At 40.0% G+C, this 19214-nt stretch overlaps 2 protein-coding genes across 2 annotated transcripts in view; one reads left to right on the top strand and one right to left on the bottom strand.

The window, feature by feature from the left end:
• The first annotated feature begins 207 nt into the window (after positions 1 to 207).
• On the top strand, positions 208 to 15702 carry CENPJ (centromere protein J). Its single transcript, XM_066313032.1, has 16 exons — positions 208 to 245; positions 1705 to 2213; positions 3255 to 3378; positions 5065 to 5209; positions 6382 to 6487; positions 6777 to 8397; positions 8989 to 9121; positions 9910 to 10075; positions 11149 to 11388; positions 12004 to 12103; positions 13280 to 13380; positions 14052 to 14150; positions 14247 to 14387; positions 14495 to 14579; positions 14673 to 14793; positions 15371 to 15702. Exons 2-16 carry the CDS (start codon positions 1836 to 1838, stop codon positions 15561 to 15563), a joined length of 3753 nt encoding a protein of 1250 aa, XP_066169129.1. The 5' UTR covers positions 208 to 245; positions 1705 to 1835; the 3' UTR covers positions 15564 to 15702.
• A 1169-nt stretch (positions 15703 to 16871) lies between these two features.
• Positions 16872 to 19214, bottom strand: part of RNF17 (ring finger protein 17) — a 40205-nt gene continuing 37862 nt past the window's right edge. The window contains exons 33-35 of the mRNA XM_066313031.1: positions 18427 to 18616; positions 17982 to 18083; positions 16872 to 17141 (exon numbers count right to left, since the gene is read on the bottom strand). Coding sequence (XP_066169128.1) covers positions 17985 to 18083; positions 18427 to 18616 — 289 coding nt within the window. The 3' untranslated portion in view covers positions 16872 to 17141; positions 17982 to 17984. The remainder of the gene's footprint in view (positions 17142 to 17981; positions 18084 to 18426; positions 18617 to 19214) is intronic.

The raw sequence follows: 19214 nt of genomic DNA, 5'->3' as shown, positions 1-19214 counted from the left end.
CCGGAGCGAATCCCGCCGCCGCTTCCCGCCCGCACAGCCCCGGCACGAACAGGGCACGGCCGCCGCTGTGGGTGCCCATCAACGGCCTTCCCGCCGTGGGGGCTCTTGGGAGTTGTAGTCCCAGTCCGCCGCGTTCCCCGCCCAGCTGCGAGGCGGCTTTGCGGCGCTGGAACTACAGCTCCCAGCATGCGGGGCGCCGGGGCGGTGCCCGCCTGTGGCGCCGGGAGGCTGTGCGATGGCGGCAGGTTTGTAATAGAAGGAGAAGGCTGTGGTAGTCGGAGCTGGGCGCGGCTGTGGTGGCGGCCTGAGGAGCGGAGCCGGGGCAGCTGCCTCGCTATGTGCGAGGGGCCGCGGGTCGGAGCTGTCGTGGTGCGGGTGCTTCGGGGCCGGGGGTGCGCTTGGGGCGTGCGTGTGAGGGCGGTGTCGGGGAGAGAAGGAGGGCGCTGGGCCCGACGCCTCGGCTCGGCTCAGGAACGGGGCTGTGCTCATCACCCCACTGCCGACCTGTGTGGGCATCCCTTTGTCCCTGCTCCCCTTCCCGGCACGGACCAGCCCCATCCCCGCCGGCTGCTCCTGTTGGCACGAAGGTGCTGCTGCCGTAAATTTTACGGGCAGGGTTAGCCTGGCAAGCGGCGTCCAGAGGGTCTCCGAAAGCGGACGGGTGAAACAGACCGTGAACCTTGCAGACTTCAGCTTGCCACTGCGGGAATCTGCACCTCGCTGGGGAACTTCCCTTAGCCTGTCACAAGAGAAGGCAGTCGTTTCTATGTGAAATATTTCTATAATGTTTCTCCCAGTCGCGGTTTCATACTCTGTCTGGAGGCATAAGTATTTTTATTGCGGGAATATGAAGTCAGAGCTGGCATAAACCGATCTCTTGGGAACGAGGAAGTTTTAAGAAGTTATTTCCTGATTAACAGGAGTCCTGAACCTGGGCTGCTCTGGTTGTCTGGCCTTGGTGGCCCGGCCCCTTCTCTCCTCTGTATTCCCACTGACACACTACAAGCACAGGCAGAGAATTATTTGCCCTGGGATTAGCTGGAGGAAGCACGGCTGAGTGGCCCGGCTCCTGCTGCCACACTGTCACCGGCAGCAGCTTGGTCTTTTTCTTCCTAAGTGAGGAAATCACTTCGGGTCTCCTTCCTACACGAATTCATTCATGTTTTATGCCACTTGCAGGATTTGTTGCTGTATTTAAACTTTCCTTTGGATGGATTTTAAAGATGCTTTTTGGGAGAAGGAAGATAATAGGCAGCATAGCTCCAGCATTTCCATGAGAAAGTAAGGAAGATGTGAAAACGATGTGTTGCATTGAAATATCTGCAATAAAGTGTTTGTATTTAGATGGACACATCTGAAACTTTGCATTAATATAAAGGCCACGTGGCAGAGGTCTCTCAGTTCATCAGATCATTTCTTTTGTTGCAAGTGTTTAAAAAAATTCTGAATTCCTCTCAGTACTACTGAAGAAAACATTATGTACAGCTTTATGGTATTTGAGATTATATTAGCTGTACTCAAATAATACGATTAAGAGTTGGATTATGTTGATTTTCTGCACAGAAAGTGTTTGTTATTTGTTTTCCAAATTGCTTCTATTGATTATGACTTATTTTTATAAATACACTAGCTTGGTTACAAGAGGGTAACTTTCTTTCACTGCTATTGTAGATTTCTGATTTTGTTTGTCTGCTTAATTTCTAGGTGCTAGAATTAGATAGATAACCATCCATAACAGCTACCTGGAACTTTGAAAGTTATATTCTTAACCCTAGAGAACGTAGTATTATTGTGTTAATGCTGATCAGCAAAGAGATTGGAATACAATTTGCAAGATGTCAACTGTTGAAAATCTGACTGGTGAGCAGAACTTCAGTGCACATTGGATGTTCAATACTTCCCGTGCTGGAGTCTTGTTAGGTCCTAGTTTTACTGGTTTGAACTTCAAGAAAGAAAATTTGTTACCTGGACCGGAAAACATCACAGCTCTACCTGAAGAAGTGCTGCATCTTTCAGACAACTGTTCTGTAAGTGATGACTCCCTGTGTGAAGAATCTGGCAGCTCTCAGACACCTCAGCAATGTACCACTGGAACACCTTTTCCAGCAGCAGCTGGAAATCTAGAAAGCTCTAAACCAGACTTAGTCCATGGTGAAGTGGATGGTCAAAAGAAATCCAGTCACAGTGACCCACTCTTGCAAAAGCTTGAACAGGTAATAAATGCACCTAGAATTCCTCTGCACACTTTAGGGTAAGATTTATTTTGTTCCTGCACATGATTTGTCATGCCTACAAGTAAGCAAACCCCTTGCAAAGTATAGGCCACTTTAGTGAGCTTAAAGGGCAAATTTTAAATTCCAATTATGCTCACATGAAAGTTGGTGTCCTCCTCATGATGTGCATTTACTGAGAGTGTAACTACTGTTGTTTCCAGGTGGCACAAGTTCCAGTTTAAAATGAATTCGTTCTCAAAATCATTTTACCTGGAAAGGTGCACACAATTTTACAAGGTTTCTTCACTTGAGGCTGTGGAAATGGGGTGCTGGTCATTGCAGTGATGGTGCTTGACATTCTCAGACATTCACAACACAGTGGAGCTGAATGTTCTTGTATCTATAGCAACATCTTTCGTTAGTTCTCAGAGTAGGTGTGACATACCTGGTTCCGTTTAGGTGAGGAGATATGTTAGTGTTGCATAGGATAAAGTATCCAAGACATCAGGATGAAAAAAGCTGTGGAATTATAATGCTGTTATGTTACTTACTGTTTTTTTCCCTAATGCAAGTGTGTCAGTCAATCCACTCTAAGTGGTTGTGTGTTCACTCCAAGCTCTTCCCAATTACTGGATACAAACTGTGTTAGTTGGAAGTCTTCAGCAGCACTTTAGTGGATCTTGCTGCTAAGGACTAAGAAGTCCTTGTCCACTCTGCCAGCAGCTTCATCAGCATAAATCCCTGTGTCTGTTCACTGGAGTGGAGAGAGAGAGAGTGTGTGTGTCTCCAGAGTGGAATTCCATGAATTACCAGGTGCTATAAAAGTTTTCTCCTGTATTTTACATGACAGGAGAATACTTACCCAATTTTTAAATATTATCATTACTATCAATTAGTGGCTAAATAAATATATTAGCTGATTTATTATCTTAAGAGGAATTATTAAGTGTCCTTAGAAAGTTACTTACAATCTATAACAAAATAATTCTGTGGTACATTCTGAATAAACCTAGCCTCTAATACATTTATTTGTTTGAAAAGCTGAAGGAATTGCAACAGCAGAAACAGGAACAGTTAAAGAAACAACAGATGGAACAACTTCAAAGGTTAATGGAAGAGCAACAGAAGCTACTTAGCATGGTATCTGGCCAGCCAGCAGCTCTTGGTAAGTTGAGAAAGAAAACAGATGATGTACTTTGTATAAATTGAAAAATTTAATCTCATTTTCCAGTTAAGATCTGAAAGTGTCTTCTGTGTTCTTCATTTTATGATTACTTGATTAGTCAAAGATAAATGCTGCATTGCTTCAGTGCCTGAAAGTTGAGTGCTACTGAAGAAGGAATCCTGTCCTATTTTTATAAAATGCCGGTTGTAATTGTGATTTGATCAATACGTGCTATGGTGGGAACCTTTTCATCAAAGCACATGTATTGAAGTGTAAAACAATTACTTTCCTTTCTGAGTAGCTGCTTCTCACTGCGCTTTTGACTGCTTTAAGCTTTCAGTATAGCCAAATGAAGTGGCCCTTCCTTGTCTGTGCTCACACATATCACATTCAGGTGATGAACTGAACAGAATAGAGAGCTGATCTGTATTTAAAAACAAAGACGTGAAACCTGTATCAGTTTTCTAGTCTTGTTTGCTGGGTGCAAGGAGAGGGGACAGCTCCTGGCTGGGAAAAGATTTAGAGCTGAGGAGGGGTGCTTTGTGCTCTTGGCAGTGTCAGTCCGACCTGACTTAAATGATTTTCTTTCACTCTGCCTACCTGAGAAGATTAAATTAGGGTTTATTGTAGGAGAAGAAAATCAAGATTGCCTGATCACTTATTCTTGGTCAGTGACATAAAGACGGAGGCTGAGTGATCAATATTGCCCTGCAGTGCCATTTCTTTTCTCCTGTGGAGCAGTGGTTTTGTGATACCAATAGAATGACACAGCCATGTTGTTCCTTCTCATTTCAAGGTTATACTGTGATGGCTGAAAGTCAAAAGCTGAGACCTGGACATTCCACAGGCTTAGCGCCTTCACCTCCATTGCTATCATCTGGATATCAGAATGTCTTTGAAGACAGAGCTCGTGCTCTGCTTGTTTCTTCCCATACACAAGGCAATGATTCTTTACAAAAGCTGAACAACACAGAATCCACCTCATCTTTGAAAAACAATCTTTCAGAAGTGTCTGCCTGTGAAAAGCAAGGTCTGTGTGTGCCTCTGAAAAGGACAAATGGTTTGAAAAACAAGGAAGGCAAATACATTACTGCTTAGTCATTTATAGAAAGATAACTTGATGTGTGGTGCTTTTTTTCTTACTGTCACTGAAAGTAATTTTCTGCTACTTATTTTGAAGGTTTTATGATTTTTGTTGGTTTACTTGCTATGTTGGTTTGTTTAGTGACAGTTTACAGATCTCAGAATGTCCTGTTGTTGTCCATTCAAGTTTGGTTAAAAGCAGCATGAGCCAAAAATAAAATTCTTCTCAATTTATGCACATATATGTGGGAAACAGAAGCTTCATAAGAGAGTTTATCAGTACAGCAGACATCAACATTTGTTCAGTTATGTTTTTAAGCCATATATTAACAGCAGCAAAGCAGATGAACAATCAGAACAGATTATTTCCGGTCTGTGGAAATTTTTTAATGCATAATTGCTTGTTCCTTTAAAAAGATAGTGCAAATTCAAATAAGAATTAATTTTGGGAAATCTTAGGACTGTTTTATGTAGGAATTCAGATCACGTGTCCATGAAGCTCCCTTCTGGTTTTCATCTGACCTGAATGCTCTTTAAAGTATGTGCTGAAAACTGATTTGTTGTTGGGATGAAAAAAACCAAACAACTCTGTTGCTATCACAGGAAAAAATATGTGGTGTCCAGAAAAGAAAATGGAATTAATAATGGAGAGTGAAGATAATCACATGGATCCTTTAGGTGTGAGAAGTGCAGATGTCTCTGAAAATTCCGGTGGAGGTGAACGGTTCTTGACTAATACAGAGGAAAGGTAATTCAGACTATGATTATGCAGTTTTTATCAAATTACACCAGTTTGGTTGAATTCTGAGTCCTGATCGAAAGAGTCTGATACTCTGAATTTGTGCAATTTCTTAACAAAGGATTTGATTTTTCTATGTGGAGACCTGTGGTAAGAGAGGCTCTTGCTTGGAATGGCTTGTGCTGTAAAAGATGAAATGGTGCGTGTTGGGTGAAGAGGTGTGTGTGCAGCTTGGGGTAGTGACAGCTCAGAAGCTGTCAGTATATATATGTGTATATATATATACACACACACACCTTTCAGTATATCTGGGTATATAAGCAGTTATGATTGCTGTTCCCAGTTTGATTTATTACAACCTCCTATCCACTGTTATGTGCTGAACGTAGTAATGTGAGGGAGGAGGGCAAGGCTGTGGCTTTTTAGTTTATTATGGGGAGTTATGATTGTTTGAAATGTCCAAGGCCAGATTGGATGGGGCTCTGAGCAACCTGATCTAGTGGAAGGTGTCCCTGCCCACTGCGAGGGGGTGGGGAGGTTGGAGCAAGATGATCTTTAAAGTCTTTTTCAACTCAAAGCATTCTGTGATTCTATGAAATGTGGCTGTGTCTCCCCTGGGGTAGGTCTTGCCCACCCCAGCTTGCTTCCTGGGGTGGGCAACAGCATGAAAAAGCAAAGAAAGCCCTGATGCTGTACAAGCAGGGTTCAGTAATTGCTAAAATATGATGTGATCAGTGCTGTTGTAGCCACAAAGCCAAAACAGCTATGAAAGGAGCTCACTCTATGCCAGCAGACCCAGCAGTCCTGGGAAGGAGGAGGAGTATCAAAAGGGGAGAACAGGGAACATAATCTCAGTAGCATTCCTGAGTGGAAAGGTAATGCTGTAGGAATTGGCAGTGTGTGGAAGTTTGGTGATTTGTCTGAAAGAAGGGGTCAAGAAAAGCAGTGAAAGAAACAGCAACAGAACTTGGATACAGTGTCTTTTAGATTGGTATTTTAACTATTGCAGGGATTGGATGAACATGTAGTGTTAAAATGCATTTCTCAGATTAATTTAATGCTAAGGCACCTCAGAATTTGTCATCTTTTATGCAATTACCCCTTTAGTCTTTGAATACCAGTGATGTTAAACACAGTTATTTCATACAGAATTGTAAGAGTTGATTTTGTAATTACTCTAGACCTATTAAAGCTGCAATACATGAGAAGAAACAAACCTTTGAAGAATTCTTGGAAGAACAGATACAACTAGAAGAACAGCGTCTGGAGCAAAGCCAGAAGTTACAGGTTATTTATTATTACTTTAAAAACATTCATTCTTCTTTATATATTGTGCCAAGTTGTGGTAGGTGACTTAAAAAGTGTCCAAGGAAGATGCTAGCAAAGAAAGCTAGTAACATTCACATTCTTAAAAATAATAAGCCACAAATACTCCACTTGCTTCAGTCTTCAGAAATCCAATAGAAATGTACCATGTAAATTTCTACTGATATGTGGGATTTATTTGGAGAAATCTTCAAACAGTGTCAGGAGCTTTTTAGCAATTTATCGTTTGCTTTTCTTTACTCATTTTCAGGAGACCAATGGATCAGCTGTCCAAAAACCAGTGATCAAGAGACCCTTCCTGAAAAGAGGAGAAGGTTTAACAAGATTCACTAATGCCAAGTCTAAAATGTCAAAACCTGGAGAAAACACCTCAAAACTTCAACAAAGGGTTTCGGATGATAGAAATAGTATTAAAGTGGACAGATCACAAATACAGAAGAAAACTGTGCTTCCTGGCAAAGAACTGGTTTCTGAAAATCCTTTTGCACCATGTAAAAAATACAACCACCCCAATAAAGTAAAACATTGTCCTATTCAGAAGACAGTGGTACTCAGGAATCACAATGGAGAAAATGTCTTGCCATTAGAAACAAGAATGCAATCAAGCAAAAATCATGATGGACAGATGAGGGATTCTTACCCATCAGAAATTAACAACAAAATAGAAAATAAAGAGAACAGAATAGAATTTGCTAAGTCTAACACTGGCAAAATCAAAACCAAATTACTTCGTGCAGAAAAGTCTCATTTGTCTCAAGAACTGACCAGTGCCATTTCTAATTCTAAATGTCCCAAAGGTCACCCTCTAAAAGATTCAGAACTGTCTTTTGAACTTTCATTTCAGAATAAACTGGAGAAATGGGAAAAAGAAAAAGAAAAGGAGAACCTAGAATTAGATGAATTTTTATTTCTAGAACAAGCTGCAGATGAAATATCTTTCTCAAGTAATTCCTCATTTGTTCAAAGGATCTTGGAACGAGACCAGCAAACTTTAAAAGGCCGTAGGATGTCTTCTACTCCTATCAAGGCAAAGCAGCAGGAAGTCAAGGCTCTGGCCATTGAACTTACAACTGAGAGAAATAAAAGAGCAGACTGCATGGCACAGGAAAATATAAATGATAGCCCAGTTATGCATACAACCTCAAATTCAGGAACAGATTTTAGAATGAAGGATCCATTGATTAAAACAGATGGTGTAATATTCTCAACTTCTTCCATGAAAGCAGCTCCTGCTTTAAAAAGTAATCACTGGACTGTAAATGAAGATAAGAGTGAGGGCAGTGGTGATACTACTACAGATTCTGAGAGTGAATTTGGAGACACATTGAAGCATGACAACAAAGATGCTAAGACAGCCCTTGTGAACCATAGAGAAAGTGATCCAGAAGTTTTTGATTGTGGAAGTTCTGTTACAGACAGCAAAGAGAGCAAAAATGGAGATGCTGACCTTGGCTTGTCAGACAAAGATTGCAGTGCACTGTCAAAGCAGAAGATTAGAAAAGCTACAGACAATCACAGAAGCTTGTCGTGCATAAGCAGGAATAAGTTTGAGTTTGATGATGAAAGAACATGGAGCGATCTTGATGAAAATTATGTTAGCATTGATTTGCCTGAAAAATATACTAAAACACCTTTGCAGATGGACTTTTCCTTTAAGAATGATACAGCTGTCCCAGATAAAGCAATAAAAAGAAAAGTTGCCTCAAAGAAAGGAGATGAAATGTCCAAAGAGTCTGCAGTGGACAGTGATTCAAATGGACCTCCTGCATCAAACCTGATGATGAGACTGTTTCCTTCACTGAAGCCAAAGCAGAAGGCAGGCTGCCTTCCAGAGCGTGAAACCAAAGCAAATGTGGAACCGGAGCTGGGAGGTGAGAGAACAGTAGCTGGTAGGAAGTGTTGAGGGAAGGCAGATCCTACAAGTCTTCCCTACTAGCGCTTAAACTCCAAACTGAAATTACACCAAAGGGTTTAACTACAGACTTCTGCTGCAAGAAATGCCCCTAATCTCTCCCTACATCTCTGGTTGCATGTCTGATGCCAGATGTAAGAATTACACAGCTTGCAGAATTACTCTGGTTGGTGAAAGCTTCTTTTTAAAAATCTATTTATTTAATTGGTGGGGTTTTTTTCCTCCTCTTCCCTCTGGAGACTTCAGCTTCCAAATATAGCTTTAGTTCTACCAAGATGATAGATTAATTCAGTACTTAAAAGTACTACAAAAGTCATGGATCTACTCCATATTTGAGGTACTTGAGTAAATAGTGTGAAGTGTTTTAAAACATAACTTCTGTGTTATTTGGATAGTAGAAGTTCTTTGCAAAATGACTGCTGTCTCTCAAATAGTATTTACTCGGTTTTTCTTTTTTTTGGTAACAATTTTTAAGCTGGTGTGTGATAATTGTTTACTTCAGTCTTATGAATGCTGTTCAAGTAACATGCATGTGGCTGTGCTTTGACAGGAAACATTGTTCCATCCCAGCTACTGAGAGAGAGACTTGCTGAGTTGGAGAATGAAATTGAAAGATTTCGAGCTGAAAACACAACTCTGACCAAACTCCGTGAAGAAAGAGAACACGCCCTGGCAAGTGTCAGGTAATTGTTCATTGAAACATTTTGGTGCATTCACTTTCATAGCAGACTCCTAACGTCCACTTACCAACAGCACAGGTACACAATTCATGTGCTTCAGTTACAGAGGGCTCTATGTGTATGTTAAGCTGTAAATATTACGCACAATTTGTAGTATTAAAGAGCCCCACTCAGTTAATATGAATGTCCCTAAAGCCTGTATTTTGGAGAAGGTATGCTTTTGTTTTAAAGGATAACACAATCCTAAATTTGCCATGTAGAACTGGTGTTAATGCTTTTGCTTTGGATTTGGTATTTGTGTGTACACACTGAGAATCTTTTAATTTGAACTGGAGCATTTATAAGTGGCATATAGAACATACCTCTGATGATGTAAATGGGGCACATCTGTTCCTATCACTGCCACTCTTGTTTTGTTTGGGAACAGCATTGTGTCTTTGGCTAATGTTTAATTTTTGACCTCCTAGTAGCAGATTCTTTTCTCTGGTGCCTTTGGAGGATGGTGTTCTAATGTTTTGAAGAATGTAGCAAGATTTTAGCCAAAGCTTTTCTAAATTCAGGATAATGTTTGTGACTAGAAGATATAAAAATGCGTATTGTTGGACTTCAAACACCCACTGTGTGCCTATTCTTACTCCTTAAATAAGTAATACTGTTTATATGTAAGTCCTCCTGGGGGTAATAGATGCTGAATTGCAGTCTATGACCACAAAATACTGTCTTCACTTTCTTTCTTAAAATCCAGATATGAAGGAGATTTGGGCTAAAACAACTTTGTTTCATAATTATAGGAAAGAAATTGCAGACTTTGAACAGAAAAAATCCCAAGAACTGGCTGAAATAGAAGAATATAAAAAAAAGGAAATTAAAAAACTGCAAAAGGAGCGTAAAGTTTTTGAAAAATACACGACAGAAGCTAGAGCAATTCCAGATAAAAGAGAACGGGATGAAATTCAGGTAAAAAAAAATATAATATTATTTTAGTTCACACAGGAACATGTAAGTTCACTTAAAGGCAGTCAAGAACTAAATTTTACCTTAGTTCAAAGATTACAAGTGATTTCAAGCTGGGAGCTGCTAGCAGATGTGGGTTAGTGGTGAACTTGGCGATGCTGGATTAACAGTGGGACTCCATGATCTTAAAACTTTTTTTTTCCAATCTAAATTACTCTAACTGAGGAAGGCAACTACAGTCTTCACAATGCTGTTTGATGTTTTTAAAGTAAAAACCCATGAGCAAATCTTTTTGTCACATTTCCATACTAAAAACTGCTGGTGACTGATAGAATGATCTTCAACTTTGAAACAAAATTACCAAAGTTAAAATATTAAGTTGTAAGTTTTTATTCATGGTAGTGCATCAAAGTGTTAACTAGAACTCCACAAGGGTTTTAGTCTGTTTATAACTCTTGTGCAATCTATGTACTAATCTACAATTTTCAAAGTTACATTTTATTATCACTTAGAGGTCTTTAGGTATCAGGGATGTAAGGAACAAGATTTGTTTGTTCCTTTTTATCAGAATGTAAGGTATATGAGTTGTATAAACAAGCCATATTAAACACCACACAGGGATTTCTCTCTTCCTTCCATACAAGGTTCCCTTACTTCAAAAAACTGGATTGGCATTTGCTAAACTAGGCAAATTTACATGTGTTTTATGTGATTGTGTTCCTCGCTGTTTTCCTGTGCCAAGATTTTTGAAGGACCCTCCAAGGGTAGCATTGATGATTTTGTGTTTCTGTCTCAAGTGTATTTGTACTGGCCAATCTAGGAAGTATAAAGGATGCCAAAAAAGCAAGGAAAACAGTTCCTGTTATTGGAGTAGAGCTTATAAAATTGGTAGTGTAAAGTAAATAATCAGTCTTTCCAGAAAGAAAATTTCTTTACCTTTCACCCCTGCAATATTAAGCTGATTCAAGTTTTTTGCTACTTGTGCCTTTTTTGCTTGTGTTTGTTTCTATTAGAAACTAAAATACATCTTATTATATTAAAAATGGAGACTTTTTATAAACATGCATTTTTCTAAGGCTTTAAAACAGCAGATTGCAGAGTTACAGGAAGATCTAAAACGAAAAGAGGCAAAATGGTCAACCACCCATCGACGCCTGAAAGATCAAATAGAAGCTTTAGTAAATGAGAATTTTGAGCTAAAAGAGGAGATCAGAATTATGGAGAAATTTCGTCTAGAAGCCTGGAAGAAAGTAGAAGCTGCTGGGAGCAAGAAGAAAATAGAAAATCCTGGGATGAGTCTAAATAGAGTAGAATCTGTAAGTTGTTAATTTTGGTGCTTTAAATACTTTTGTGTGAATACTGGTGAGTTTTCTGTTATATACTTGGACTCTAATAGCTACAACTTAGCTGTTTACTTTTAATTTACTGATATGGGGACTACACTAGTGGTGACATACACAGAATTTTGTTAATCTCATATTCTCTGCCAACGTCAATGCTCACAATGTGCAGCATCCCTTTTGTTGAGGAACTCATCTTGGAAATTAAAAATGATGCAAGTATGAAAGAAAAATCATAGATGGAGTCTAACCTGTGAACCTCTGCCCCTTTAGGGTGCAAAGCAAACATCTGACGATTGTCTAAAGCAGTTATATTAAGTTTTGAAACTGTAACTACTATTCTGGATTGCTTGCATCAATTAACATTCTGGAGTTGTTGACACTGCGGGAGCTGATGGAGGAAGAGCTCCGAAGTGCAGCTTGGGCTACATCATACAAGCCCTTCTGCTGATCAAGTCTCAAAACTGTGTCGTTTGTGAAGAAAGCTTCCAGTAAATTTCATGTCATGCGATCTATAAATTTCGTTGACTCTGTATGAACAGTTATGATTGCATGATTGCACATAAACCACAAATACTTCCATTCTTTTAGTGTCTACCAAATAGAGGCCCAAAAAGTCGAACTGCATCTCCGATTCTTCCAGTACAGAAGTGCAGCAAGATAAATGGCAAAAGTTATTCCCAGGCAAAAGGTAAAAATATGTCTATGCAGAGAATTCTGTTAAGTCTTTAAAATAAAATGAATGTGAAGTTTTGCTCTGTGGAGTGCACCACCACCTCCAAAGGAGATTGAGTGGGAGCTGTTACAGGCTTGAGCATATGGATAAATACCTCATAGGGTAGGATTCTGAAGAAAGCTGATGAGAACCAGTTTTGGAGAGAAAAATGCTTCTGGTAATACTTGATGGTCTGGAGCACTGCAGAAGCTGCTTTCTGTAATCAAAAATTACATTCATCAGTGGTGTTCTCCAAGCTGCAGATGTTGGTTAAATCAGAGTAGCAGAATGGTTTGAGTTGGAAGGGACCTACCTCAAAGATCATCCAATTCCAACTCCCGTGCTATGGGCAGGGACACCTTCCACTAGACAAGGGTGCTCAGAGCCCCATCCAGCCTGGCCTTGGACCATTCCAGGAATGGAGCATCCTCGGCTTCTCTGGCAACTTGTTCCAGTGCCTCACTGCTCTGACAGTGAAGAATTTCTTCGTAATGTCTAGTTGAGTGTGTTGATATCATCAGAACCACTGTGTCTCTTCAGAACCTTCTGTTACCAGCATCTATAACCATATGGGCAATGCTGTGGCAGGTGTTCATTGTTCCCAGTTAGGAGTAAAGGCTGTCTGCCTTCCAAAGGGATAATCACGTATGGAAAGTAACTGCAGGGTACTTTCTTGACACTTCTGACAGCTCATCCAACCATCACGTTGTATGTTAGAGGACTATGTTCCAGAATTGAAGGTAGTTTTATTTTGGTAATTTGATAGGAGAGACATGGAAAAAATATGCTGATCATTTCCTGTTAGAAGCTAATATTCATCTTCCTTTATTCATTAGTCACAAGGTGTAACTAATAATGTTGTCTAAATTTCTAGGTGGGGCAAATCCTTTGTAAATCTACAGAGATGAAACAGGAGAGAAAGTGCATTAAATGTCCATTGTAATGATTCTTCAGTTCTAGCTTCTTGCTGAGACACAAAGCAATGGCAGTGATTGATTATTTTCTGGGCATGTGCCTATTCTTTTAATAAATACCCTGCTTTCAGTTTCTACTACAGTTAAGAAATGTGGATGTCCTGTACACTTGACCTCCTATATAACTGTAACTCTTAAACCATACTTTTATTTCTCTGTCCTATTACATCTATTTCAGTAGGAAAAATTTCTAGAACACCTACACCAGGACCTACTAATGACAGAAACAACTCTGAGGCAATGACAGCACTAGAAGATTCTTCTCTGACTTTTATGGTAGTAAGTCATGTGTCTTGATTTGATTTTCAAAGCAGGGAATAAAAATCCTAAAACAGAAAAGTTAGTGAGTATCTGGAGGGTGACTGATGAAGCTGTTAACTCATCTTTTTATGTTCTTCAGCTTTTATTGTCGTAACAGAAAATGGCTATGTACCAGACAGTGAAGAGTGTTTTACCTTTGTGTAGTAGTTGCATTATTCTTTGGCTCAAGAAAAACTCCAAAGTAATAATCTCCTGCTCTTTTGAATTTTGCAAAAATTTTTACCTTTTGGGAGGGCTAAAGAAAGATGGATGTTCATATGCTCCATGTAGGGTAACTATGCAAGGATCTTTTAAATAGTTTAATTAATTCTTTCATTAATTGCCATGGGTTTCACTTAGGCTTTAGAGAACTTGGTTGTTTCATACCACAATGTGGATTTCTTAAGGAAATTGAGCATCATGTTACAGCACATCACTGAATTCCACTTTAGTCCAGACTACAACTGACCACAGATAACCAGTGATTGCTCAGTCTCCAGCTCTTTTACAGCTTGATTTATCCTTGGAGTTGCTTAAACCCCAGATTGTGTTTATGTCTCTTCCTTCTGTGATGTTCCTAAAATACCTGTCAGCCTAGGAAAAAAGAACATAAAGACAAAGCTTGATTTGAGGTTTGCTTGTCATCTCAGGACACCTCTCCTAATGAAGCTTACATGTCACCACCATCTGCTCCTGCATTTACAAGCAGTGAAGAGATACAGAGAGAAACTGCTTATCCTGATGGAAAGGTAAAATGAAAGCTTGGTAGTTGGAAATTCCAGAAGACAGCTGTTGGGAAAATGAGCATGAGGGTTCAATACTGACCTTGCTCATGTTTTCATTAGGTTGAGAAGGTTTTGAAAAATGGCTGTCATCTTATATTTTTCCCAAATGGAACATGCAAAAAAGTGGGCTCTGATGGGAAGACTGTAACTATAACCTTCTTCAATGGGGATGTGAAGCAAATTATGCCTGATCAAACAGTGGTAGGTATCCTATACCTGCATTTTTCAATAAATACTTATTTATCTGCATGTGTACACTCATTTAAAGCTTCTCAGCAGTTACACTAAATCTCAACTGTTGTCTGCAGATTTATTACTATGCTGATGCTAAGACCACTCACACTACATACTCTGATGGCTTAGAGGTCTTGCAGTTTTCAAATGGACAAATAGGTAAAGAAATCATCCAACCCAACTGTCAAAATTATTGCCCATATATAGATATATATTTATGTAATGAGCATACTGTCTCATAATACTTTTCAGAGAAGCATTATCCTGATGGCAGGAAGGAAATAACCTTCCCTGATCAAACAATTAAGAACTTATTTACAGATGGCCAAGAAGAAAGTATCTTTCCTGATGGCACCATTGTTCGTGTGCAGCGGTGAGCTTTTCTCGGGTCCCCTGGCCTGGGCAGGGGGTGGGAGCACCTGGGGCTCAGTAACAAGGGCAGTAGCTGGGGACAGGTGTGTTTCTACAGCTCCTGAAGGTTTACTTCTCAATGGACTGTACTGACTGCTTGAGTTTTTGGTTGGTTTTGATTTTTTTTTTAAGCATAGAAGAGGTATAAAGACAGTATATTGTCTAATACCCTAACCTAAGAGACTTCTCTTTGTACACAATTCTAGAAAAAGTATCTAGGAACTTGGCTGGTGTGGGAAGCAGGTGTGACTGAGAGCAGGTAACTGAAAGTGCTCAAAATACCAAATTTTAACCTTCCCTCGAGTAGTGATGGATTTGATGCAGATGAAGTGCAGTGGACGCTCTCAAGTATAAAGAAGTCATACCAGTTTTGCAGAAACAGGTGTTAAGAGTATGAACCAACTGAGATATTTTACAGATTTTTTTCCACAAATACTGTTTTTAAAAGGGTTCATTTAGGCATACATAGCTGATGCTTGTTCTGAGACTAATCTTACACTAATACATTATCTTTGCTTTTTTTCCCCCCTTTAATGCAGAGATGGAAGTAAAACGATAGAGTTCAATAATGGCCAGCGGGAACTCCACACATCCCAGTTTAAGAGACGGGAGTATCCAGATGGGACTGTCAAGACTGTGTACATGAATGGACAACAGGAAACCAAGTATGTCTCTGGGAGAATCAGAATAAAGGACAAGGATGGTAATATTATCATGGACACAAAGTTGTAGACCATGGCAAAACTGCTGAAGTGTTAGCAGCACATCAGCAAAAATAATGTACATTTCTGTAAACAAGTGAAAATGCTTAAAACTTGTGTATATATAATTTATAGTTTTCTCTAAATAAATTTATTTTTCAGTGGGTGCTACTACATTAGAGCTTTTGCTAATTCTTTTTTCCCATTTCTGCATTTAAGAAACAGTTTATTGATTCAGTATCCAGCCATGTGGCATTAAAAATGAGTTTTTTAAACCAGCTGTTAGTGAACACTCAAACAGCTGTAGATCACACCTTATTTTAGACATCAGTTTGCTTACTGTTTGACTTAAAAGACCAAAGGAATGGCAGTCTTGGGCTATTCTTTATCTTTCATCATCTTATTTTCTTCACCTTGGAGTTAGGAGGCAACAGCATTGGCAGACTGCAGTGTCTGTTGTATAAACTGCTCCTCTGTACTCACAGGGCTAATGGAGGTGAGACTGGGGGACAGGTTCATTCTCCAAGCTGCTCAGAAACACCAGAAAATTAACAAAAGTAATCTCATCCAGTTTTTCCACCTAATGTATTTTTAAGCTGACTTTCAAAATTCTGCAGTATCTACTATCAAAAGGTTGCTGGGCTGGCTGCTCTAAGTCTCCATTCTTCTTCTATGCTGAAAAATTGTTTCCTTCTCTCCCCAGGTAGAAGATACTTTTCTTCTCCTTGTCTTGTCTGCCCCCTCACCTCTTTCTCCTCAGAGAAGGCAAGCTCTGTCCTTACTCTGTCTATATCCCTTATTACTCCCAGCGTGCCAATGAGAACTGTGCTCACACCCAGAAGTTACCTGGTTGGGTGGAGACAGGTCAAACTGCTCAAACATCAGCTGTTAGATTATTCAGGGCTAAATTGCTTTCAAGATGGGTGATAAACAATGGGCCTTTGGTCTTTTTTAAATGAAAACATTTTGAAAATGAGCATGAGCTGTCTGGAGTATGTGCAACAGCACCTAGGACATATCTGAGTATGTCCTGAGTACATATTTGAAGTGTGGCGGGATCCTTCCACTGCTTGTCCCATTGTGCCTGGCCACTGCAATCAGCTTTGGACCCTTGCCTTCATGGGAGCTTGAAGGAAGAGATATGAGCAAGGCTCTGTGTATGAGCACAGACTGAAGCACAGCAGGTTCCCTCTGAACAGCAAGAGGCTGCTTTACTGGGAGGGTGACTGAGCCCTGGAACTGGCTGCCTGGAGAGATTGTGGAGTCTTCACACACAAACATCACAAAGTCTTTTCCTTGGTAATCTAGACAAAGCTCTCACTGAAGAGACTAGGAGGGGCTAAGCTTTACAGATAAAGGATTTAGTACAATGAAGAGACACCCAAAGAAACCTCACATACTGTAGCAGTAAAGGAAAACAAGCTTTCAGGTGCATGCTAACCAAACTGTTTATTTCCAAACTCTGAAGTGAAAGAGATGTAACACCACCTGAAAGTGAAAACAGAAACCAGCAACAATGCAAATGTGTTTCAGAACAAAGACAGGAAGGCAGCCCCCACTGTTTGCTTCCTATCTGGTGCTGGGTGGAGATGTCCGTCACCAAATAAACCTGAAACACAAACAAGAGTTATGTCACGATAACAAACTATCATCTTCTCTTCAAGTCTTCTAATGAGATACTAGAACTAGTGTCCCAGCATCAGCTTTTGATCTAATCCTTCACCACTATGCATTAGTTCCATCTACTCCTATGAGAAGGGTATCACAGAACAATACTTAAGGTTCCAAGGCTACTAAAGATTGAGATGTGGCTACATAGTTTCGCTATTTCAATATTAGAAAGTGTTAGGAGTATCTTCTGTTCACATCTGCTAGAAGAGTGTTTATGAAATGGGAAGGAAAAATGTGACATAATAGGGTTGGCCAATAAATCTGAAAATCCAAGTCTCTGGTATTCCCCATGGATAGCAGATAGTATATGGCTCTTCATTAAAAATATTCTATGTTTGTCTAGACGTGTGGATGCCAGTATATTACTGTGCATGTTTGAAAACACCGAGAACCAGCAGCACCTGACACAGATTAAAAGCAGAAAAAAAGGATTAGTTTTGACTGACTGGGCAGAGAACACTGCCACGTCTCCAAGTTTACTTTTTCAGTTATTGGCAGCAGAGGGTGTTTATGTTACACCACCCTAGGGTTCTCTGTATAGTGTTTGTAAATTCTTAAAACTGGGTTTCAGTAATGGTAAGTAAAGAAGTTAATTTTTAATGGCTTTTTGTTTTATGTTAAGTACTTTACTAATAGAATGGATGTGTGGACAGAATAGATTTTTTTAAAAAATAAACCCTAATTGTCCTCATTACTGGCAGTTTACACTTCGCTTAAAACTTCTGAAATAAGCCCTCCCCAGTGGTATGAATCTGTAGTTCATGGTCACTGTACTTACGTGTCACTCATCCAACTCTGCAAGACCCATTTCTATCAGCTTCAGATGAACCAGATTTTTGTCATCTCCATACAAAGAAATGGTAACCTCTGGTGAAAGAGTCTGAAAGTTTTGAGTGTTGACAGTCACAGATTTAAATCTCAAGCTGATACTGAAAGATCTTACTAGCTGCACTCACTGTTCAAATGGAAATGTGAATACAAAAAGAATACCTCTGTTTTTAAATAAAGAAAACTGGTTTTAAAATAACAGGAATGCTCAGAGACTTTATGATCGCAGAATTAAGAACACCACACCATTCTCTCTTGGCATTCTTTCATGGTAAATGGTTTTCCATTTTAAACTATGAGGGTTCACAGTAAAACAAAGACTTAGAAATTAGAGTGCTAGTAAGAATTTTAGGCTCAGCAAAAACTAGGGGAAAAAAAAAAAAGGCATTTCTTACAAGTATGGAAGCAGAGAGATTCTTTCCTTCAACACAGTCCAGCATGGCCCACAACGCTTTCAAGCTCCATTCTGGGGAATAAGGAATTCTTTCCACATTTCTGTCATCTGAAGCAGGTCTAAATCCAGCCAGCAGAACTCGTACCGCTTGAACTGGGTACTTCAGCAGAGGACAAGGTATGTGACGCAACCTGAAACCGAAATGAGAAGCGTTTGCCCACAGCAATCCACCTGGCCAGGAAGGACATCGGGATGGCTGAATGGCTCACACAGCACATTTATGGTGTGGGAACCAGGAATGTGCCAACATCAGACCCAACAATTCCTTCGGCAGGGCAGGCCCTCTGAAGGACTTAGCACAGGAACTCTCAAAAAGCAGCCCAGTATCAGGGACCCCTCCCTGAGAGCCAAACACAGATTGGAGCACAGGAATCCAAGCGCGAATCATCACAATGCAGCTCCACAAACCTTTGTGGTCCAAATGCTTCACACCTTGATGTGCTCTAGACACACTGCTGGAAATAGGTACCTGGGGTTTACATTATCACCTCCTCATTCTTTATCTTTCTATGCCAGAAGCAAGGGAATGGGGAAGCAGAGCAGGAAACGCAACTCCGAAACAGAAGACACTGTCTCCTGAGACCCTAACAGACTGTAAAGCACAAAATCTGTTCAAATCCCCATTTTTGCATCAGCTTCAGCAAGGAAGTGTACATTCCACAAGAAATTTGAGAGCAAGTGATTCTGATTAAGCAGTACGTGTGTGTATATATGTACTATATATAGGTT

This window comes from Sylvia atricapilla, chromosome 2, assembly GCF_009819655.1.
Source record: "Sylvia atricapilla isolate bSylAtr1 chromosome 2, bSylAtr1.pri, whole genome shotgun sequence".
NCBI classification, from domain to species: Eukaryota; Metazoa; Chordata; class Aves; order Passeriformes; family Sylviidae; genus Sylvia; species Sylvia atricapilla.
The sequence above is the reverse complement of the archived record's forward strand: the minus strand, read 5'-3'. Positions and strand labels throughout refer to the sequence as shown.

What these genes read in the sequence shown, in the direction of transcription:
- CENPJ (XM_066313032.1), top strand. Translation starts at nt 1,836, where the DNA reads ATGTCAACTGTTGAAAATCTGACTGGTGAGCAGAACTTCAGTGCACAT. An exon ending in TTGACTAATACAGAGGAAAG is followed by an intron (nt 5,210 to 6,381) that starts GTAATTCAGACT and finishes TAATTACTCTAG; the next exon opens with ACCTATTAAAGCTGCAATAC. An exon ending in GTCTAAATAGAGTAGAATCT is followed by an intron (nt 11,389 to 12,003) that starts GTAAGTTGTTAA and finishes CCATTCTTTTAG; the next exon opens with TGTCTACCAAATAGAGGCCC.